Genomic DNA, 23,186 nt, shown 5'->3' on the forward strand with positions numbered 1-23,186 from the left:
CGGGATGATGGACCTTGGAACCAAGGCACTTTCAAAATTCATCACCACAACCCCATATTCAATCCCAATCATCGAGAACGCATCTCAAGATGCGGAGAAATAATCAGACATCGAATTTCAAACCCTTCCAATTGCCTTCCCAGAGGCGCACAAATGCCTCCTCCCCGTCCAAGAATAGTAGTATAACCAGGATCATCAACGAGAAACTCATCCAAGGCTCCCAGAAGCCACAATACAGCAGCCCATCTCCCCGAAAGCCCTCCAGTGGCCTGGGATCATCAGCTCATGATGACGACCCCCAATTGGATGCTTTTGGTGAGTCTGCCGGCTTATCATCATGGCGGGTGCTGATTGAATCCAGACCTAGAACTACTAGCCTCAGAGGATATAGAGAATCAGGATTCGGGATTTGGAGTTTCTCAATCTACACCGCTTCAAGCATCTCGCCATCCTGATCTACAGACATCCCATGTCTCTCGTTTCTTTCAGCGTGAGTTGCTTGTATACCCGTGCTAGTGTTCCTGTCTTGTTGATTCGGAATTAACAAGTAATAGCAAGCTCGAGTACCGTTTCTTCTCGCTGGAATGGGCCCGGTTCATCGGACACTGTTTTAGGGCCTCCCTCGAGCCCGTTGGCTTCGTTCCACCAGAAGAAGAATGGGATACGGATGGGACAGCGCAGCCTTGAGACGAATCGTGGCCCATACCGCAATGAGACTAGTCAATCCTCACCCCAGAAACCGATCGCCCAGGCGGGCTCAGAGGCTTTGACTGGAAACAGACAACGTCAAAGCCTATTCAGCAATATCCCATCCTCTGTGCGGGGGATCGTACTCGTATCAGTGAATGACCTACCGGAGAACTACCGCTCGATGTTCCCCTTCCCACTTTTCAATGCCATTCAATCCAAATCCTTCCATTCCGTCTACAACAGCAATGACAACATCGTCCTATCCGCCCCAACCGGCAGCGGCAAGACAGTGGTGATGGAATTGGCCATCTGCAGACTCCTGAACACCCTCAAAGACGAACGCTTCAAAGTAGTCTACCAAGCACCTACCAAGTCCCTTTGCAACGAGCGCTTTCGAGACTGGCACTCCAAGTTCTCCAGCTTGAACCTCAAGTGCGCAGAACTGACCGGAGACACGGACCACATGCAGCTGCGCAACGTCCAGAGTAGCCAGATTATCATCACGACCCCCGAGAAATGGGATAGCATGACTAGGAAATGGAAAGATCATATGAAGTTGATGCAGCTCGTGAAGCTCTTTCTCATTGACGAGGTACATATTCTGAAGGAGACGCGCGGAGCTACGCTCGAGGCTGTGGTTTCCCGGATGAAGAATATTGGATCGAATGTGCGGTTTGTGGCTTTGAGTGCGACTGTTCCTAACTCCGAGGATATTGCTACCTGGCTTGGGAAGGATGCGACAAACCAGCATGTTCCTGCCCACCGGGAGCATTTCGGTGAAGAGTTTCGTCCCGTCATTTTGAAGAAGGTTGTCTATGGATATGCGTCTAACTCGAATGACTTTGCATTTGATAAAGTCTGCGGTTCGAAGTATGTGACCTTTTTTGTTCTGCCTTTTTCCTTTGAATTACTCGTTGGCATACTGATTGGAGCTTGAAAAGGTTACCCGAAGTGATCGGAATGCATTCATGCCAGAAGCCCATTCTGATATTCTGTTGCACACGGAACTCAGCGCTTGCGACGGCGAAAGAATTGGCTCGCCTTCACACATTGACGAATCCACCTGCCAGGCTTTGGAAGGAACCCAAGAAGCGCCTCGAGGCTCATAATGAGGATCTCAAGAGTATGGTTCAGAGACTTACTCTAAAGAAACACAGCTAATTCGAGATAGCAACACTCGCTGCTGGTGTAGCATTCCATCACGCTGGTTTGGGCCCCGCTGATCGCCACACTGTCGAGACAGGCTTTAGAGACGGGCATATCAACGTCATATGCTGCACGTCTACACTTGCAGTTGGAATTAACCTGCCTTGCCACCTCGTCATAATCAAAAACACTGTCTGTTGGCAAGATGGAGGCTGCAAGGAGTATTCGGATCTGGAGATGATGCAGATGCTGGGCCGCGCGGGCCGACCTCAATTCGACGATAGTGCAACAGCGGCCATCCTCACCAGGAAGGAACGTGTAAGTCACTATGAGAAACTGGTTCAGGGGTCTGAGAGTCTGGAGAGCTGCTTGCATTTGAATTTGATTGATCATCTCAACGCTGAGATTGGCTTGGGGAATATCTCGGACGTCGAATCGGCTGTCAAATGGCTCGCTGGGACATTCTTGTTTGTTAGGCTTCGTCGAAATCCGACGCACTACAAGCTCAAAGAAGGTGCAAACCAGGAAGACGAGGATGAGTTGCTTCGCCAGATCTGTGAGAAGGATATCGATCTTCTTCGGAAATGCGGTCTGATTGAAGCTGAGAGCCTTCGATCGACCCAGTTTGGCGACGCTATGGCTCGGTACTATATCCAGTTCGAGACTATGAAAGTTCTACTGTCGCTGAGGCCACAAGCGACCTTGTCCGAGACTGTGAGCCTATTCTTTCCGCGCTGTTGAAATGAAGTATCTTGACTGACATTAGTCCAGCTCACCGTGATTGCACAAGGCGAAGAATTCCGCGAGATCCGCCTCAAAGCCGGCGAGAAACCACTCTACCGAGAGATCAACCGTGATCCTGGCATTCGCTTCCCCATCAAAGTCGACCTAGCCCTCCCGGCCCACAAAGTCTCACTACTCATTCAATCTGAGCTAGGGGCAATTGAGTATCCCGATAACGAGCAATTACAGAAACACAAATTCACCTTCCAGCAAGACAAAAGTCTAGTGTTCGCGCATGTCAACCGACTAATCCGTTGTCTGATCGACTGTCAAATCGCCCGCGGCGACTCAATCGCAACCCGCAATGCCCTGGAACTCGCTCGGAGCTTCGGAGCGAAGGTCTGGGACCACTCGCCCCTACAAATGAAACAGATCGAGCAAGTGGGTGTTGTTACAGTCCGGAAGTTGGCTGCTGCTGGGATTACCAGTATCGAAGGTCTGGATTGTGCGGAGCCTCATCAGATTGAGATGGTTCTTAGCAAGAACCCGCCGTTCGGATCGAAGTTGCTCTCGAGATTGAAGGAGTTTCCGAAACTGAGGGTTTCTGTGAAGATGCTTGGAAAGGTTTGCAACTTAATATGGCGACAAATGTCATTTTGCTAACCTGGGATATAGGAAGTGAAATTTAAATGTGTCAATGTCCGATTCAAGGTTGAAGTCGCGTTCATGAACGACAAGGTTCCGACGTTCTTTCAACGTCGTCCGGTTTACGTGTGTTGCATGATAGAGAGGTCTGATGGCCACATAATCGATTTCAGACGCACAAGGTAAGATATTCATCCAGTTATCTCGTTATAGGCAAACGCTGATATTCTTCCAGTGCGAATAAGCTCCAGGAAAAACTGGAAATTGAATTTACCGCTGACTTGACGAGTCCGGAGCATGTCATTATCTGCGATGTTATGTGTGATGAGATCGGTAAGACCTTTGAACATGAACAAAAACTATTCGTGCTGACAATTATCCAGCGGGGACGTGGAGACAAGCTGAGCTTGAACCTAACCTGCCATCTCACATTTTTGCTGCTATACGGGATAAGAATGCCAAGGCCCAAATTACTGAAACCTCGTGTCATCTCAAGGGGAATTTGAATCCTAAAGACGCAGAGAAACCAAAGACCAACACGACTCGTCCCCACGGACGAGATATAACCAGTGTCAAGACAAAGTCGCGGTGGGATGTGGACGATTTTGATGGCGATGACCTCCAGCTCGATGATTTCCTCGTTGTGGATGAACGCCGTGGCAAAGCTAAGGAATCTACAAAGCCACATCCTGAACAGTTTGATGATATAGATTGGTTCTCAATGGATTCAACCCCACCGAGCACAGCTAAGAGAATACCGAAGGTCTCAAATCCCCGAGAAGAAGACTGGGCGGTTGATATGGACGAGCCAGAGGCTGAGTACGAGCCAGTCAGACTTGCGAATGGCAAATGGGCTTGCAACCACAAATGCAAAGACAAAACAAGGTTTGAGAATCTTTACTTTCTTTATTGTCAAGCTAATAACTTCAGCTGCAAACATTTCTGTTGCCGCGAGGGTCTGGAAAAGCCCCCGAAACCCCCGAAGGTACCGAAGCGGGCCGTCCCCGTGGCCCCAAAAGAAGCTGGTCTCAATCAAATGACTATCTCTGCAAGTATCACAAAGGCAACCCCAACCAGTAACTCGATTTCGAGAAACAAAGTGGCCAAACAACGCGTCACGGGGTTTAAGAATGACGACCGTGTTTCAAAGCCTAAGAAAATGCCGATGTCGCAGGCTGCAAAGAAGAATCCAAGTCGAGAGAAGTCTGTCCTTTCGGAGAGGGACAAGAATCCTTCATATAAGAGGGATTGGGAAATGAGTCCAATGAATCTCCTCTCGAGTGACTATGGTGACGATAACTTCGACGATTTACCGTCTCCATCACGACTTCTCGTAAATAGCGGACCAGGGCTTAGAACATCAGTTTCTCCGGTGGTGAATGGCCAGGCAAAGAAAAACATCACAGATGTTGCAATCATTGAAACGAAGCATATAGACCTCGAGCCTTTGCTCTACGCTTCACGGTCCGCCGTCCCGCAAAAAGACCAAACCAAGCCATCAACCCCCAAACAACACGAGATAATCGAGATTCTAGACGACACACCTCCAGACTCAACAAAATTGCCAATGACGACAAAAAAGAAGGAGTCTTCTGTCAAGCTGAACACGCTTCCACTTTCAACAAAAGCAGACCAAGCCCCCGATCTAAAACGGAAGGCGAGTCAAGTCGAAGCTCGAACAGAAGACCACAAAAAACGAGTGAAGCAAAGTCCCTTCGTTTCGGCTTTGCAGTTCCACACTTCAAACTACCTGAACGATATACAACCACTGAACCCCGAGCATCCTGCGTCTCCTGTTTCTCCTGTCTCTCCTGTTTCTCCCGGTGCTGCTGTTTCTCCTATGATCGGCGGTGGGATAGATTTGACTGCATCATTTGACGACGGAACAGATCTGCTTGACGAGTTCAAGGATATTATCAAATTTATCTAAATGATTGGGAAATGCTGGCCAAGTGGCGGAACTTTTTGTTTTCCCCTTACGCATCTCTAGGATTTATTTTGCGTGCTGGTATGTATGGTGCTGGGTTACTGAACTGGTGCAAGTTGCGGCTTTACTTTTATATACACTACTGTGCTATGCTACATTGACATTTATAATTCTCGGCATGAAATTATCCTGAGAGAATTTCGTTGCATTGATATTCTCTAATTTTTTGCACCCTGAAGGACGGTGTAGAGCTGTGATTATAGCATACCAACCACAATAAATTAAAGTTTAATTATCTCTTTCTGCACACATTTCTTGAATAGTAAGTACAGTAGTTATCGTAAAAAGTGTAGTGTCGATCTAGACATCCGTAACATAACAGCATATACATATCCTAGTAGACATTAACAGTCCGGTTGCCAATATAGAGACGACCGGGATTTAGGGCATTGTTTCGCCCATGGTAAGACTGTGAATGGACGGACCAAAGCTCGCAATACATGGGACTTCAAACTGTCCCTTCGTTCTTGGCATTATGAACTTCGGGTTTGTCCTCGGGGTAGTCCGTGTCTGTCCAGGTCTCCCAGAAACAGGCACCCTTCTTGAGCGAAGTGATAGTCTCCCAAATTAGAGTAAACACAAACAAGGCCATGATGATTGACAACACGTCAGTTGCATTCAGGTGGTCAGCCAGGGGCAAAAGGATCGTGATGATACCGACTGCAGGGCGCATGATGAGTCGGAAAGGCTAGGACAAACATTAGTGACTGGCGTGGTGGGATGCAAGTAATAGACGGAGGGGGCGTTGACTTACCTTGTCCAAGATCAAAGTCCCCGATTCATCATTGGACTTGTGCAGCAGAGCAAACACGTACAAAAAGATCATGCCTGCACCCAGACCGCCACAAAGGAGCCAGCGCTGTGGAGCTTCGAACTCTTTCTCGGCAACTGACTGTGCCGCAACATGTCCGCCAGCTAGCAGACTGGCAATAAGTGGTAGATGAATCAGGGCCCAGGAAAAAGCTGTATAAACCGAGTGCCGCAGGGGTGAGTGGTATTTAATGAGCCATCGGCGTGGGCATACAGCCAATTCAAACAGAACGCAATAACCAATGTCCAAACAGCTCGCAGAAGGCGTTTATTGAGTCCAACTGCAGCATAGGAGCCAACAATAATCAAATAGAGAAACTCGCCCAGCGCAATGATGTAGAATGCAGAGAACCGATCAATTTCGTGAGCGATATCCACTGCCGTCGACCACCTGACGCGAAGGAGTTTCTTACCAGCCGGCGAGTAGCACAGAATCCAAACCATGGTCTCAACCGAGATAGCGACAGCAGCAGCCGCGATCTTGCCGCGGATCGAGACTGACTCGAAGTATAGTGGGATGTAAATGCATAGTGACAGACTGGAAAGGACAACCCAGAGGCGCTGCTGCGGACGGTGGTGGTAGCTGGCGAAGGAGTAGAATACGTGGGCGAGGTTGCATGAGATTCGCGCGACCATGTAGGATCCCACGGCGGAGCGCATGGCACCGATCTCCTCGTCGACGAGTGGGGCGTTGTTGCCGTATACGACCAGTACGGCCATGACCCACAGAATCAGGATGCGCTGTAGGAGATCGTCGGTGTAGAAGGCGTTCATCAACTCGCGCAGATCGCTCCAAACGTTCCATGATGGCGCCAGGATCAGCTGTGAGCGTGTTAGCTTATCTATCGCGTCTGAAAGTGGATGGGATAGTGGAGGCGATGGTGGACCCGATAGTAGAAGGGCGGCCAACTCACAATATATTTGACCAGTTTGGCACCTGAGATGTCTTCAGCGAGGGTATCGGCGAAGTTCGACAGGATCGCGACATAGAGCAGATCGAGGAATAGCTCGAATCGCCCGGCTTGTCGCTCACCATCCTGACGGCGCATCAACTTCCCATCCTCGAACCATTGTAGGGCGCGTGGTTGGTGGAATAAGAAACGAGGATTTGACTGGGGCTCCTCAGGCGTTGAGGCCGACATGACTGTGCGATGTAAAAGAGATCGAGCCTAGCAAGGGGATTGAAAAGCTTAAAACGGGCCAATCTCTTGGCCCCACAGTTCGTCCCCGCAAATCAGATTGCACAATTTCGGATATATTATGTCATCAATTTTATACCCAGATCACATGACCGGGGAAACCATATTATCATTTGTCAGCATATGTTCGGCGAACCTGCTTTTCCAAGGCTGTTCTATTGTTACCCCGTTAGTTTCTAGTAAATTGCACATACTTGGACAATTAACATCCTCTCAAGAGCTTGTGCTCTCTGTGCAAAATCCGAATCATGAATTCGGCGAAAGTTTAGCGAAGTCGAGCAATGCGAACCGGCAATTTGCAATTCCGTATCTGAGTACTAGTTTGATCTCCTTCTAGAACATGTGGGGCTCGGCGGTATAGAGCATTAACACCCAGCCTTTTCATACCATTCAGGCGGGTAATCTGGCATAGGATGAGCGGGTATGGGGAGAAAATCCGTCGAATGTCTCGATAATCTTTGGGGTGATTTTGACGTTTTGTTTCGGCTGAAAGCAGGTGAGCATTAACCGAGGAATACCTGGAGCTCCCTGAGACTTACAAGGGATACTTTTGGATGTTCCTCCACGCACACAGAATAGCCTCTTTCTGCGCCATTTCATGATCTGATAAAGGATCCACAGACTCCAAGAGAAGGGAATTGAAGCTTCCATCTTTTCCATCAAATATCCACTGCATGCAGAACTCAAACAATCTTGGGTAGAAGCCCGCAGATGCCCAATCAATAAGGCACAAGGAGCCATCTTCCTGCCATATGATGTTTCGAGGTACAATATCCAGATGACAGAGCACGAGATCACAGCCCTGTAAATCTAAGTTCGGGTTATGCGCAAAAAGCCGGCTATTGAACCACTCCTCTATCCGGCTAAGACTGTCGAAAACCAGGTCTTCTGTTTGAGGGAATAGAAGGCCACGACAAGCGCCTCTATAAAGTGATCCAGGGATATTATACCTCAATGTTGCGAAATGCCCCAGCATGCTGGCAACCCTCTGTATAGCGCTAACGTCCTCTAAAGGATCGATGACCTTTCCTTCTATAAATTCCATCACAATATAACCCCAGTCTTGCTCGTCAGCAAAAAAAATCATAAACACGTGGGATACGAGCTATGCGGCTGTCCACAAGCTCATAAGCTATCCTTTGATTTTCAAATTCTTCTCTTATCACATCTGGGCCGCATTTAACGACTTGATGATCAGAGATTCTGATAATTCGTTTGCTGTATTGGCTAACAACGTTGCCAGGCAACGGGTTTGCGCAAGAAGCGATCACTGAGGCTCGTTGCGAGTCTTCGGGACGCGACATTCTTTTAGAATGGAAGACTAATTGGGAGTAAAATATCATAGGACAACCCAGGTCTGGGGATTCAAATTAGTTATAAAGATGATAAGAGAATGTCTTGTCTTGTTGGAAATAAGAAATATAACTTGGCGCGGAGCGGGGTAAAAAGGGGCCGAAGAATGTTATGGTAGCCCCCGTTTGTGAAAATCTGGAAAGCGCGAGTAAGGAGCGGTGTAAAGTAGAGATGCAACTCGCCGCTAAGTTTGCTTGTTAATATGGCGCCTGGGAGCATTGCTAAAACTATCACTAGGTACACAGCTAAGAGTTCAGGGTCCGTCAACGGTAGTGAGAATGTGAGGACAGTCGTTCAGAAAATTTCCTAGAGGACCAATTAACGGCTTTCGCCTATCAAATGGAATTTTCGTTCTTAAAGGATTCTTTTTGTTTCATTGCGGTAGTGAAATGTATGCCTAGGTGTATATACGTACATGCATGAATCTCCTACTGTGGCACGTGCTACACCACGTGCAGTACCCGGTATTCGGCCCGCCCCGGAGAGCCGCACCGCCTTGCGGGTACTGCCTCTAGGTACCCACCGCCCTCAGGGGGGTATAAGAAGGTGGCCCTGCCCCCGGAACTTCCTTTTCTTTTCTTTCTTCTTCAGCTCTCTTTGCCTCTGGCTTAGATCAAGTGTAGTATCTGTTCTATTCAGTTTAATCGCTGAATGTTCTGCATTGCAGAACGTCATGATTATACTAATTTTTGGACCTCGCGACTTGGCCTCTGTGCTTGCATACGCCTCGTTGCACTGTGTCACTGGGCTTACACTACCCTCGGTCGATGCGAACCCTCTTTTTTTTCATTAATCATTCGGCTTGTCCGGGTGTTTGAAGAAGAAAGCTGTAGAAGTTCCATCATGAAACCCCGTATGCCTCTCGTATCAACGCGCCCATCATCGACTAACAGATGCCTTTCTCTCACAATATGCCAGCTAGCTGTGTCATATACCTGTGCAAGTCCTTACTTGCAAACGAACCGTTTCCCATTCTCTCCTTTGACGCACTCCATACCGTGAGCAACCCGCTTCTCGACACGGTCGGCCTCTCCATCGACGAATTCCACACCATCATTAATTTAATCTCGACACAGTCGGTACCCTCCTTCAACACATATCCCACTACACTTCCCTGAACTATCACCCCCACAATCTGCTACTCGCGCAGTCAACTCCCTTCATACATCGCACAATGTCTTCTTCTTCTAGCAGCTTTGCCAAACTAAAGCTCCTAGAAATCATTCGTCTTAGCCCCTACTAGCGAAAACACCTTCTCTTTGTGGTCGGCCACATACTCGTGTACACTTTCAACACTCGTGACCCTCACCCTTTCGAGCTCCTTGCCAGCAAACACAACTTCCGAAAACCTGACAGCTTCCGAGTGAACATGTATCTCTCAGCACCTGTCGTGCACTCGCGGTACAATCCATGCATCTCATAAACCTTACACCAAGATCTCGCCTGACGCTAACGTCGCTTCCCAGAGTCTTTACAAGAGCCTTCATACTTACAGTCCCGGTCTCGAGAAGTTTCATAGCTCCCACCCACCTCCCCTCCACTTGGAAGACCAATATTAAAAAGAAGCTAGGTCTTGTACTACGCCCTATACCGTCGGGACCACCGCCAGTGCAAACAGCCTGCCTATATTCAATTAGAATTTTTGCCATAGACTGGCTGGGATAAGCAGGCCATCATGGATTACCAGGAAATGTCCGCTGGTCGTCATTATCTTGACTCCACTAAGTTTCCTATATCTTATACCTAGAATCACATATATCATTTCCTTTAATTCAATAGTTCTAATACCAGAGATCTTGCACTGCATTTTCTAGCAGACATTATATCTTTACATCTGTAGATATATAATGTCATTGTCACCGGCGACTTCATTTGCCCTAATAGCCAAAGTTAAATAACAATAAAGGTCTACAATTTATGCGGTACAATGTCAGACTCCAACTGCTTTGTGTTTTTGATGTCAGATTCTGTGTCTATTACCCAGCGTAAATCAACTCATGTTACATCATGGCACCTTGACGTCTCTCAGATCTCCCCTACCACAAGATCTTTCCAGATGACCCACAATATACATTATTGCCTTGAAGCTATATTCTACAAACACTGCGATGTATGTCTAAGCATAATCCTATTCTCAAATTCTTAGTAAGATAGACGAGAGGACAACTAGTATTGTAACACACACATGCTTTTCTTTCTCTGTACATTCAACAAAGGATTTGTATATCGTGGAGCCGAATCATCCAATAGATGCGGGTTCACTGGGAAGATAGCCCAGAGCCGATGTCGATAACATTATGTGAGAATCGTGTTGATTAATGGAATATACATTGACTGGGACTGGGAGGTTCGACACGCTCCTGCCTAATTGCGGTGTTGTTCTACCTTAGACATTAGGCATAAACTTTCTGTCGGAGTCAACCGTATGTGTAATAATGGGGGTCCAATCAATGGTGTAAAATCGTCTGAATTGTCAAGTTCGTCCCCCGCGCGGTGCGTTGGCTGACGAGAGATGAGAGGCATTGTTTCGGGCGAGAGGTGATGTTTTTGGTTGGGGCTCCCGATGCTATTTATCGTCGCCATGACCTTACAGTAGAATTCGAAAACAGACTACTCCGTACCCCTTGGACACACGCTTTCTTTCCCGGCGCCCCGCTCTGACTGCACTGAACCTAATCCAGTAGGAGTTGGTCTCCACCACCTTTTGTCCATGTATTTCTGGTAGATCGTCAAAATTACGGTGATTACACTTTCCGGCATTGGACAGACCCGCCTTGCCGGCTAAATGACTCGAGTAAGCTAAGCGGTCATGTGGTTTTGCAGCCCAGCAATAAATCGTCCCGCCCTAGTGTGACGTCGACTCAATTTCCCTAACCTATACCTCTCTATGTAGCATACGAAGCGTATTAATAAAACCATACTATTTTCGTGCGGCAGTTATTCGTTATATCTGCCCCGCCTAACACTCTAAAGGAGCCTACTTGTATAATACGCTTGTCGGGATTGTCTTAAGCTGTGACTAAGGGCAAAATTTGGGGATAAAATAGTAAAGAAGGAAAAAGCCAAGTAGGGATTCGATGTAAGGGTATATCGGTTGCCTAATCTTAATTAGAAATGGTGGTGGTGGTTAAAATAGTAATAGAAGTTGTATTGAAAACGAGTTGCGTTGACGGCCGGCTGACCTACCCCTGACTAACTAACTAACGTTAACTATGTGATAAAGACGAGGAAAGGTATGGTCACAGTCTGGATCGTAAGTGGCTTGAACAGATATTGTGAGTAAAAACGGAGTCACGTTCAACACGGTGTTGTTGTTTGTACGGTGGTCAATAGCTCTAATTTTCTTCGGAATAGATTGGAGGAAAGTGGCGACTAGAACTTCAGCTGAACTGCGGATATCTTGGAAGAGCAGGAATGATGTGCGGTTTATATCTACGTCATGCACTGCAGAACTCAGCGGGTTCGCTTAGGGTTAGAGCGATCACCATCTCCTCGGGAGGGCCGAACGCCGCGAGGAAGAAGAAACTGTGGGTCGTCCGTCCAATGAAATCATGATCGGCATACACCTTGCCCCTTCTAGATGCCAATTTAGGTTGAGTTCTTGCCAAGATCGTCAATACTACTGATCAGATCTTCCGCCCGTGTACAGTAGCACTGCGCACATTGCTTCATACTTCGGAGTTATTCGAAATCAAATTTATCGATATCTCGGCAAGTTGCAAATTTCACTGATGACGTAGAGAAGGACGATCAGACCATTTTCATGGCTCAGCTGAAAATCTAAGCTGAGAACGGAAGCTGAGCCGCCCAGATCTGTCTATAAATTAAGCTTTATACCCCTCTCTCCCACTCCAGCATCTACCATCCTTATCATAAGGTCGAAAACCACAAGACTCAATCTAATTCAATCCAAGCCCCAAGCCTAATCCTCTCAAAATGCCAGTCCAAATTGTGCAAGAGTACGCCTGCTTTTCACCTCAACTCCCTGCTTATACGACTAACCCTCATTTCTTCTTTTAGCCCCGAGGAAGTTTTCGAAGCTATTACGGAGAGCCTAAAGCCAGTTGTTGTGCATTACTGGGCTCCTTGGATGGGGGGAGAGTCGCCATTTATGCCTGTTTTCTTGGGGGCGGATGAAAATCGTGGGGGGGAAGAGATTGATTTTGTCATTGTGGATAGTGGATTTATTCATCCCGCGCATAGTCCAGATGAGATGCCCTTAACGGTTCTCTATCATGGCGGTGAAGAGGTAGATTCTGCTCCGTTTGATCCCGAAGCAGTTGAAGCACTCATTGAGGGAGTATAAAGAGCTGGAAATTGGGATAATATTATGCTAGGTAATATCATTGGTATATTGATTTATGACAGCTTATGGCTGGAGTGGTGATTTGACGCTTAGTTAACAATACTATTAAGGTGTGAAGAGGAAAGATGGTAAGATATGATATGATTGGCACAATAAACTGTAAGATAGTATATACGTGAATAAGATAGAAATAAAGAATGAAAGTAGATACGAACCACTACTTTTGTGATTCCTTTGACTATCATTCTAGAATAATAGTCTTAAACTCTGGGGAAGCCTCTAACCCATTATTTGAAAAGATCTCTTATTTGATATTGACTCGTTTTTCAAAATAATCCCGGTTCTTCGAAGGTATGTTAGCTTTGCTGGAAACCCCATCTTAAGTAAAGCTGGTAATGAATGAGACGCGCGTAAGATAGCGAGATTCACGGAGATACTAAAAACATGCGTCCCTACCAGGTCTAGCTGTCTACACCGTAAGCACAGTCTTCTAATTATAACTACTATAGCTGTGGCAAACATTGAGTGCGGGATGGATGGATCGATGATTTTATTCACTTTGATCTCGCGAACGGGTGCCATGGTGCATACTGTATTGTATGACCACGGGCGATTCGGCAAAGGTGGTTTGTCCAATGCCGGAAAGTGTAATTACCGTAATTTTGACGATCTACCAGAAATACATCGACAAAAGGTGGTGGAGACCAACTCCTACAGGCATTATCCGGTATATATGCGAATACGAATATAAGCGGGAGCGGGCGGGAGCACGTGCCTATAGCCGACACGTGCTCCTAGGTAAAAATTACGTCCCGATCCGCAGAGCCGCACTGTACCGCCTTTAAGGGTATTGCCCCCGAATACCCACCGCCCTTGGGGGTATATAGCGAGGCCTTCGGGCACGAGCCCTCTTCCTCTTTTCTTTCTTCCTCAGCTCTCTTTGCCTCTGGCTTAGATCATGTGTAGTATCTGTTCTTACCAGTTTAATCGCTGGTAGTTCTGCATTGCAGAATGTCATGATTATTCCAATATTTGGACCTCGCGACTTGGCCTCTGTGCTTGCATACGCCTCGTTGCACAGTGTCCCTGGGCTTACACTACCCCTGGTCGACGCGAACCCTCTTTTTTTCATCAACTACTCGGCTTGTCCGGGTATTTGGAGAAGAAATCCATCGTCCAATACCCCTTCTGATCTTGTTGTGGAGTTCCTTTATGTGTCTTGCCCCTCTGCCTCTGGGTCCTCTCTAGGCGTTGCAGACTGGATAATACGAGCTCTACGATGGTCTGTCTACTGATTCTCTAGACTTTCTGATCTTGATTTCCATGTCTCTTCGCTTGGCCTCATTCTAGTACCCGTGGGTCTTCGCAGGGACCCACCTTGGCGATAGGGAATAATTCCCTGCCCGGTCGCAATCGTCGCCCGTAAGAGATTTCACGTGCCAGTCCAACCCCGGGTCATCATCGTCGCTTCCATGGTCCATTTCCTTCTTTGATTCCTCGAAAGTTCTTTTGATTCTTCGTGTGTTCTTCGTGTCAAATATGGTCCGAGCCAAGCGCCAAAACACTCAGCCTTTGGAGGATTCCTCTGTGGCCCCCGAAACCTTCACCGACGGCCTACCCCTCCCGAAGTTGATCGCCTTCGACCTAGACTACACACTGTGGCCGTTCTGGGTAGACACACATGTCAGCGCCCCTGTGAAGGCCCGCGACCACAACTCGCGCGCCGTCGACCGGTACGACAAATCCCCCGATTGACATTATCTTTTGAAACTACTCAGATCTCTAACCCCGCATTCCTTGTCTCAAACAGATGGGGAGAGTCCTTCGCCTTCTATCCGGCGGTGTCGTCAATAGTCTACGCATGCAAACATCGCTCGATTCCACTAGCCCTTGCATCCCGAACCCAGGCCCCCGATCTGGCGCGCGACATGCTCAAATCCTTGCATATCATCCCCACTTTCTCCGATAACCCCGCCGCGAACGCTAAGACCATTCGCGCCCTCGATTACTTTGATTTTATCCAGATCTACCCCGGGAATAAGACATCGCATTTCTCGAGAATCCAACAGACAAGCAGTGTTGCTTATGAGGATATGCTGTTCTTCGATGATGAGGCACGGAACCGGAACGTCGAGACGGAGTTGGGTGTCACATTTTGCTTGGTGCGCGATGGGGTGACCAGGGAGGAGGTCGACCGGGGTGTGAGAGCTTGGAGAAAGCGTAATGGTATCAAGCGAGATACCATGGAGGAATCATGAGGATCCTTGATCGTCTTATCCGATGATTCCTACATTGGGGGATGTTGCGCTGTACACTTGGTTTGAGATTTTAGATACCCCGACTTGGAATTTATGAGAAATTCGGCTTTTTATGCTTCACAGCAATCCTTCAGTACCGATTTGAATAGAGTAACATTCAAAGTACATCGTATACTTCGACCTATCCATGGATGGAGCCATGCGTCCAGACATTTTGTTGAGCTGACTAAGATATTCACCCCCAAAGGCGGCGCGATGCAGCTCCAAAACAGGAACACCGTGCTGTCATAACTAGATCTCCTCGAAACACACCTCCTCCAACACAAACCACCAACATGGCGACCCTCAGACCTCCAACAAACACCCACCGCTCCTCATCCTCCCACAGCTCCGGTCCACCAAAAGCCCCCCTAAAAGCCGACCCAACAGCGACAATCGCCGACACGGTCATCTTCCAAGGGCGATACCTCGTCACTATCGGCGCAGGGACAGTCATCCACCCGCGCGCGAAATTCTACTCATACGACGGCCCAATCGTCGTCGAGGACGGCTGTATAATCTGCGAGAAAGCGGTAATCGGCGCTCCGCCAAGCTCATCTCGCTCACCGTCACCGTCCAGACCAGCAAGCACAACACCCACCGAGTCTAGGGTGTCGACGCCTGAGCCTAAGAAAGAGACATCGACGCGGATATCATACTTTGTTACTGTCGGCCCGTTGGCGACGGTCGAACCCGGTGCTCATATCCATTCTTCTGCTACAATCGAGGCTCTGGCGGTGATTCGCCGGGGTGCGGATATCGGTGCGCACTCGAAGGTGTGTTCTGGGTGTGAAATTGCCGCTGGGGGATCAGTTGCTGAGTGGGTGGTTGTATATGGGCAGGGCCCGGGAATGCGGAGGAAGAGAGCTCGTGGTGTGAAGGGGGTGAGTCCGGCTGTTGTTGCTGCGGCGCAGGTTGCACAGACGCCTCTTCCTGGTCCTGCGCCGGCGGGCAAGGTTATTGAGGATGCGAGGTTGATGGTTTTGCAGAAGGAGAGGGAGATACTTGGGAGAATGCTTGTTCCTGCTGCTGGGAGGAAGAAGTGATTTCAAGGTGCCTCGTCGATATTTTTTTTTGTTTTGAACTTGCGTTCTTCTGTATCGGACCAGATTTCTTGGATTCGTGTCTTCTAGCAGCTTATACCCCAGTTTGTGTTTACAGTGGTTAGTATATCGGAGGTCGTTACAAGGATGGTGCACGAAATACCTCGCAATTGAACTATATCAATTGAGAGTAGGAATATAAACCCGTAGGAACGCCACACATTCAGTAGATAAATACAGGACAACAAAAAAAAAAAAAAAAAACAAAATAGCTTTCTGCATAGCAGATTATAACATGAAAAACAATACACCATGCGGAATAAGCAGACATAGAAACCCATTCATCGACAGGTTCCCGTCGCATTTGAATGAAATTGAGAATACATCAATGAGATAGAAAAAGATGGACAATGAATGCTGCCTAAGACGAGGCTCCACCACGAGCCTGAGGGCCACCGCCGCCTCTCTGTCTTTTTCCACCACTTCCACCATCGGTGGTAGTGTCGGGGCCATCATCACGAGAGCGCTTGTTGCCCGCCGGAATGAACTGACGAGCTGAAGCACTCAGATTCCCACGGTTAGCAGTGGGGCTTTGAGCCTGAGCGACGTTATTTTGATTCTGGTTACCACCGCGACCTTGTCCGCCACGACCGCCACGACCGCGCTGGAGGCCCTGGCCGCGCTGGTTTTGGCCCTGACCACCTTGCTGCTGCTGTTGGTCATGTTGTTGATGGCCGAATTGCTGGTTACCACCTCGACCACCTCGTCCACCTCGTGCAATCGGAAGTCCAGACTGAAGAGCGCGCATCAGACCAGGCGGGTTTCCGGCGGGAGGTTTGCTGGGAAGAGAAGAGGCATGCTGATTTTGATCGGGTTGCTGAACTTGGCCGAACGGATTGGCTGGCGTTGCGGGCTGTGTCCCACCTTGCTGGGGGACAGCAGGTCCAGAAGACGCAGTTGGAGGCGCGGCTTGCTCCGGGGCTCCTACCACAGGGACTGAGGCAGGAACGGAGGCAGGGGCCGGGGCCGAAACCGGGACTTGTGGCGCTGCTAGTGTTGGAGCAGGACCAGCGGGTTGGACTGGTACAGGTGGCTTAGCAGCCGGAACTGCAATTGGTGCAGGCCGAGCAGTCTTTGCAATTTCCCAAACTTCCACAACAGGCTTTTGTGGGGTCTCTGTGGCAGCTTTTGATACCACATCAATCTTGGCATTCGCAGTTCGGAACCTGGTGTCAAGCATGCTGAGACGGGCGGCTGTTTTCTTTTCGACAAGTTCGACTGCCGAGTTGACCTTCTCCTTGAGTTCATTCTCATGGGCCTTGATCAATGCCTCCTTTTCCTCGGTCGACTTCTGCTGTAGTCCAGCCAATGCGGCTTCATTAGCACCGGAGGAGGCTTGAGCTTCTTGTTGGAGTTTTTGTTGTTCGCGTGCCACTTGACCGCGGATGTTGTTTCGGACGATTGTGCGAATAGTCTCATGCTTCGCGACCAGCTCTCTTGCTTGAGCATCTGTCAACTCAGGAATAGTAAACCCGGCAAGCTCAAACGTCTTTGACGGCGTTGCAGGGGTTGCATCCGGGGCCGCACCTGGTGTTCCAGGTATGGATTGTTCACCGGCGGACAGTTTCTCAATTTCTTGACGATGAGCAGCCTTAACTTCGTTCAGCTTAGAGTTGTACATATCCTTAAGGCGGTCAGCGCGTTCCTTGACCTTCGCATCTTGTTCACTAGCCTGTGTCGCTAGAAGTCCATCCTTCTCGGCAAGAGCTGCCTCGAGTCGCTGTATCTTCTGCTCCAGGGCTTGTATCCTTTGATTGTCACTAGGACCAGGGATTTGAACTGTCGCGGTTGGGAATTGTGAAGCTGGGGTAGCGTTGACGGGAGCTTCTTGTTCGGCAGCTGGAGCAGGAGCAGGAGCAGGAGTAGGAATAGGAGTAGGTGACACATTGGCTGGCGCCTCTGCCACCTTGGTTTTCAACGCCTCCAATTCGTTCTTTGTAGTCTGAAGTTCCAATTGGATGACCTCTTTCTCCTGCAACGCCACATTGAGCTCATCCTGCTTGGCCTTGACACGCGCGCTAAGGTCCTTAGAGCGTGCCTTGAATTGCTCTGTGAGCTTGGATCGCAAGTCTTGCGCACGTTCATCAGAATGCTGCTTGAGCTGCTCTGGGAACTGGGCGATTTGAGCCTGAAGTGACTCCATCTGGGTTTGGAGAGCTTCCCGCTCGGACACGGCCTCGTTCTTCTCCTTCTCGAGACTCGAGAGCTTCTCCTTCAACTCTTGCATCTCAGTAGGATCGACGCGGTCGTACTTTTGAAGGATATTTTGAATACGTTGTTGGTATCGGTCACGATCGGCCTGTAGAAGCTGCATTTCTCCATCCTTGGCTTCACTCTGGCTCTCCAACTCGTGGATCCTGGTCTTGAGGGGTTCGATCTCCTGGACCAGTTCATTCTCGCGGGCGATCTTTTGATCACGTACGGCCTCGGTTTGTTTCAGTTGGTTTCTGAGAGTGGCGTTGCTTTCACGGAAAACGTTGAGCTCATTGATAGTATCCAACAGCTTACTGTGATTCAACGCGTTGTGATCGCTGTCGGCCGCAGCACGGCGCTGCTGCTCAAGCTTCAACCGGGTCTCATCAAGCTGCGACTGAGTGTAGTCGAGCTGCTGGTTGAGGCGCTTGCTTTCCTGGGTCGACAGGTGGTATTGAACCTCGACAATTTCTTTCTCGCGACGCAAGAACTTGATAACCTCCTGGAGGCCCTCGAGGTTGGGGGCGGCCTGGTCTCCCTCTGCCTCATCGTCTGAAACATTCATTCGGTCCCGCTGTAAGGACGAAATCTGGCTGGTGATGTTTTCAAGCTGCGTGTGAAGCACAGAATTCTGGTGAAGAACCTCCTCCCGACGCTTCTGCAATTCAGAAAGCTCACCCTCGTACGTGGCTCGCTGTTCCGCCCAGCTTTCCTCCTTCTGAGACAGATCTGTTTTGTAGCCCTCAGATTGGGTTCGCAGCTCAGCAATGTCGAGCCTGAGCTGGTTGCTCTCTGCACGAACAACTTGTAGATTCTTCGCTGCCTCGGCGTGCTTAACAAGCTCGGTCTCATAGTTTTGTTGGGCATGCTTGGCGATTTCGGCCTGCGCATTAAGGTCCTCCTGATGGTATTGCGCAGCAGTGACATGTCGTTCATTGTCGGCCTTGAGACGAGTAATTTCCGACTCGAAGTTGGCCTTCTGCTCTTCCAGGCGGCGGGTTGCCTCCGCTTGCTCTTCGCGGAGCTTGGTCATTTCAGTGTTAGAGGTGGACAGTTCAGCTGAGATTTCCTCAATGCGAGTTTCGAGGTCCTGAATCTTAGTATTCTTCTCCTCCACGAGTCGATCAGTCTCTTCGCGGTATTGTTCCTGGGTCTCGGTGGCAGACTCTAGACGTTCTTCACTGGCTTGGCTGATGGCCTGGTAGTCTTCGGCCAGTTGCTTGGCGTGTTCTAGCTCGCCCTTGGCCAATTCTAGGTCCCGTTTCAGTTCGGAGACTTCGATTGAAAGTTCCTGCTCGCGAGAAAGGCCACTTCCTTCACCAGACTCCTGATCCTCGGTAGGACCCTCGGTGGTGCCGGCAGACACGCTTGGTCGCGAATTCACGACCTGCAGACGCTCTTCGGCGCTCTTGAGCTCGACTGCAAGCTCATCCACGCGGGATTGTAAGTGATCCCGGGTAGTCTTCGCAGCAACCAGCTCTTCGCGGACTGCACCCAAGCTGGTGACCAAATCGTCAATTCGTTTTTGTGATGTCTCCTGCTCGTACTCCCGGCGCATGCTGGCCTTCTTAGATTCCTCAACTTCATCATTGAGCTTGCGCTTTGTCGATTGCAGTTCGCTTTCGAGGGACTCGACGTTGGCTTGGAGTCGACGTCGGCTCTCGGAGTCGCTATGTTCACGCTCGTTGAGAATGGTTTGCAGGTTTGCGTTCAATGAGTCTAGACGACCGCGCTCGTTACGCAAATTTTCGGTATCATCGATGAGCCTCTTCTCGATATTCTTCCAAAGGGCCTTCTCGGCCTTCAGATTGGCATTTTCTCTCTGAAGGCTCTCAACAAGACCCTTAGCTTCCACAAGGTCTTCAGCAGCTTGCTGGGTGCGGAGATCCTGTCGGTTTGCATTTTCGAAGAGAGAAGAATACCGCTTCTGGATTTCAACGTTCTCATTCTTGAGCATAGTGAAGTTACTCTGCAAAAGCTCCGCACGTTGGGAAGCAGCAGCAAGTTGGCTGTTTGACCGACTGATGTCAGACATAAGCTCACTGTTCTTACGTGACAGCTCATTGACCTGTTGCCGCAGTGCTTTGTGGTCTGTTGTCGTTTCTTCACGGAAAGTGTCGAAATGGGCTTGAACTTTTCGGAGCAACTCAGCGTAGTCGGGTCCTGAAGTGTCCATGGCTCCTTGGGGAGCAGTACCAAGAGGCATGGATTGTGAGAAGACAGACGGGTCGTCGATGGTTGGCTTTCTGTGCATGAGCATACTGCGGAATGTGTCACGCTCCTTGACGTAACTTTGCATCTGTGCGCTGAGATTCGCAATCTCATCACGGTTTGTCTGCGCACGGATCCGTAACTCCTTCAACTCGTCGAGTTCTGCACGTCGCGTAGCTTCCTTCGCTTGTGCCTCTTCACCCTCCTGCTTATCACCAAGTTCTCTCAACATACGGCGGAGAGTGTGGTTTTGATCTTGTAGTTCGTGAAGATCTTTGAAAGTTGTGAGGTGCTTGCTGATAAAGCGACCAGTTTCATTGAGATCCTTCGCTGACTCCTCGACTTCACCCCGAGCAATTTTCTCAAGCTCCTCGCGGTCGTATTCTTCGCCATGTTTTGCGACAGCAACTTCTAGGACAAGAACCTTGACTTCCGCACTCAGATCGCGAAGTTGCTGGCGAAGGATATCCCCCTCGCGAGCTAGGCCCTCGACATGCCCTTGCCATTTCCTGGCTTCCTTGAGGGCGGTATCCCGTTCCTTCCCGGCCGCTTCGAGGAGAGTAGACATTTCCACAACAGCATGGTCGAGACGCATTTGTTCTGCTCGTCCCTCCTCAATTTCGGGTCTGGTTGAATCAAGTTCAAGAACCATCTCGTCAACGGTATTCCGGAGCTCCTGGCAGGTTCTCTGCTCAGCTGCAAGAGCGGTGCGCATTCTGTCGTACTCGGAGTACATCTGTGTGACATTCATACCACCCTTACCACGAGATGTCCGAGGGGAGAACGAGCCAGTGGGAGTGCCAGCACGCATGATGCTTGATCGTAGAGGTGTACTAGGTGCACCTCCATTAAGAGAGACAGCGGGGCTTGCTGACCTTCCTCTGGCAGGTTCAAACTCAAGCTGGGCAACAAGTGCCTCGAGTTCGGCAATTCGGCGCTCAGCAGCTCCCTTGTCGTTGGACTCCGTCTCAAGCTCCACACGGAGGCGTGAGATTTCCTGTGCTGCGTCATCCTTTGTCTTTTCGAGAGCTAGTTGACATTCTTGCACCCGTTGCTTGGCCGTCTGGGCAGCAGATCCTTGTAGCTCGGCCAATCGGTTGGAGCTGTCAAGTTCAATGCGGAAGGATTCAGTTGCCTGGATGGCTTCCTCTTTCAACTGATGAATGCTGGCCAGAGAAGTTTCGTATCGCTGCTCTGTTTCGTCCAAGCGACTCTTGAGCGAATTCTCACTTCTTCGAAGAGAGTCAATTGTCGAGTTTGCTTCTTCATTTTCACGCTGAAGCTCCGAGATCCGAGCTCCCTTTTCTTTGCGGAACTTGATGTATTCGGCGGATTTTGTTTTCAGTTCGGTCTCGAACCATTCGTTGTTCTTTTTAGTGAGATCCAGTTCTTGTTGAAGGCTCTGTTCGCGGAAACGCGCGCTGGCAGATGCGGCATTGGCACTCTGGAGACTTTGCTCCGCGGTGGAGAGTTCACGTCGTAATTCGATGGTCTTCTTGTGCTGAAGCGAAAGCTCCTCTGCCAATTTATCATAGGCCGCAGATTTCGATTCGAGCAAGCCCAATGTGTCTCTGTTGGACGCCTCCAAAGATGATATACGCGCTTTCAAAGATGTAGTTTCGGATTCGTTAGACGTGGACGAGGATTTCAGTGTAGAAATTTCTGTCTCTAGTGAGGAACGCGTAGTTTCTATTCAATGTTAGAGAAAAGCTCGTCAGTACTGAAAAATATAGAGATATGTACCAGCTTCATGCAGCTTTTTCCTCAGATCTGCGACCTCCGCGTGTCCCTTCTCCACGCTAGCTTTCAGAACCTTGACCTTCGACTCATTGCTGCGCACAGAATTTTCAAGCTCTACCTCCAAGCGAAGCTTGTCGGACTTGAGCTCGTCGGATTCATGGGCCTTTTTATTGATTGATTCTAAAAGTTGATTGACAAGCTCCACAGTTGGGGCCTGCCTTAGGGTCGTGAGAGTCGATTCGGGAAGCGCATAGTGGGATGATAGGTAGGGTAGTTGAATGGCAGTTTCAGCCATGTTGTCAAACGAGGAACAGCACTGAGCTGTCGTGGCGAAGAAATCAAGAAAAGCAAGTATGAGCGGCCCTCGAGGACTGGCGCGCCGTGTACTGTTCAGAGACAACTACACACAGCGCTGGGCGAGAGACCTCAGGTCATGACGATGTGGACAAACTAGATGTGTGTCTTCCGAGGGAGAAAACGAAGGATTGAATGATATAGTAATTGGAAGAAATGGTGGTGAGATGACTTCAAGGGCTTCCGAGATCCATTTCCGCGCCTTGGGGTGCTGAGCTCTTGCACGTGACATTCTTTGTCTCGCCTTCAATCTTTTAATAGCCACTCTCATCGAAGCTTCACTACTTGTCTAGGCTGTCCTCATTCTCTACGCAGCTCTTTTTGGGTGTATTCTCTTCTTTTCTTTCGGATAATACTTACCACCGGTACCTTTGCCAAGCCCTGTTTGAATCCTCCAGCTCGATCTGGTCAAACCGAGTGGCTACCACC

General features: G+C 49.2%; 7 protein-coding genes across 7 annotated transcripts; 4 read left to right on the forward strand and 3 right to left on the reverse strand.

Moving 5' to 3' along the window:
• Positions 1-89: 89 nt before the first annotated feature.
• LCP9604111_5344 (uncharacterized protein) lies at positions 90-5,134 on the forward strand (the record flags this gene model as incomplete). Its single annotated transcript, XM_039073144.1, has 10 exons — positions 90-315; positions 362-490; positions 555-1,560; positions 1,632-1,813; positions 1,862-2,550; positions 2,608-3,183; positions 3,235-3,386; positions 3,440-3,537; positions 3,588-4,089; positions 4,135-5,134. 10 exons carry the CDS (start codon positions 90-92, stop codon positions 5,132-5,134), a joined length of 4,560 nt encoding a protein of 1,519 aa, XP_038928806.1.
• Positions 5,135-5,639: 505 nt separating this feature from the next.
• On the reverse strand, positions 5,640-7,143 carry LCP9604111_5345 (uncharacterized protein; the record flags this gene model as incomplete). Its single annotated transcript, XM_039073145.1, has 4 exons — positions 5,640-5,879; positions 5,946-6,114; positions 6,216-6,823; positions 6,916-7,143. 4 exons carry the CDS (start codon positions 7,141-7,143, stop codon positions 5,640-5,642), a joined length of 1,245 nt encoding a protein of 414 aa, XP_038928807.1.
• A 322-nt stretch (positions 7,144-7,465) lies between these two features.
• Positions 7,466-7,800, reverse strand: LCP9604111_5346 (uncharacterized protein; the record flags this gene model as incomplete). The annotated part of the gene is made up of 2 exons (XM_039073146.1): positions 7,466-7,686; positions 7,740-7,800. The coding sequence occupies 2 exons, from the start codon at positions 7,798-7,800 to the stop codon at positions 7,466-7,468; spliced, it is 282 nt and encodes a 93-aa protein (XP_038928808.1).
• A 4,689-nt stretch (positions 7,801-12,489) lies between these two features.
• LCP9604111_5347 (uncharacterized protein) lies at positions 12,490-12,859 on the forward strand (the record flags this gene model as incomplete). Its single annotated transcript, XM_039073147.1, has 2 exons — positions 12,490-12,512; positions 12,574-12,859. The coding sequence occupies 2 exons, from the start codon at positions 12,490-12,492 to the stop codon at positions 12,857-12,859; spliced, it is 309 nt and encodes a 102-aa protein (XP_038928809.1).
• Positions 12,860-14,398: 1,539 nt separating this feature from the next.
• On the forward strand, positions 14,399-15,117 carry LCP9604111_5348 (Mg-dependent acid phosphatase; the record flags this gene model as incomplete). Its single annotated transcript, XM_039073148.1, has 2 exons — positions 14,399-14,592; positions 14,670-15,117. The coding sequence occupies 2 exons, from the start codon at positions 14,399-14,401 to the stop codon at positions 15,115-15,117; spliced, it is 642 nt and encodes a 213-aa protein (XP_038928810.1).
• Positions 15,118-15,452: 335 nt separating this feature from the next.
• Positions 15,453-16,202, forward strand: LCP9604111_5349 (transferase hexapeptide domain protein; the record flags this gene model as incomplete). The annotated part of the gene is made up of 1 exon (XM_039073149.1): positions 15,453-16,202. One exon carries the CDS (start codon positions 15,453-15,455, stop codon positions 16,200-16,202), a length of 750 nt encoding a protein of 249 aa, XP_038928811.1.
• A 418-nt stretch (positions 16,203-16,620) lies between these two features.
• Positions 16,621-22,698, reverse strand: LCP9604111_5350 (putative filament-forming protein (Tpr/p270); the record flags this gene model as incomplete). Its single annotated transcript, XM_039073151.1, has 2 exons — positions 16,621-22,352; positions 22,407-22,698. 2 exons carry the CDS (start codon positions 22,696-22,698, stop codon positions 16,621-16,623), a joined length of 6,024 nt encoding a protein of 2,007 aa, XP_038928812.1.
• Positions 22,699-23,186: the final 488 nt, after the last annotated feature.

The sequence above is a fragment of the Penicillium roqueforti genome, assembly GCF_015533775.1.
Source record: "Penicillium roqueforti strain LCP96 04111 chromosome Unknown scaffold_12, whole genome shotgun sequence".
Lineage (NCBI taxonomy): Eukaryota > Fungi > Ascomycota > Eurotiomycetes > Eurotiales > Aspergillaceae > Penicillium > Penicillium roqueforti.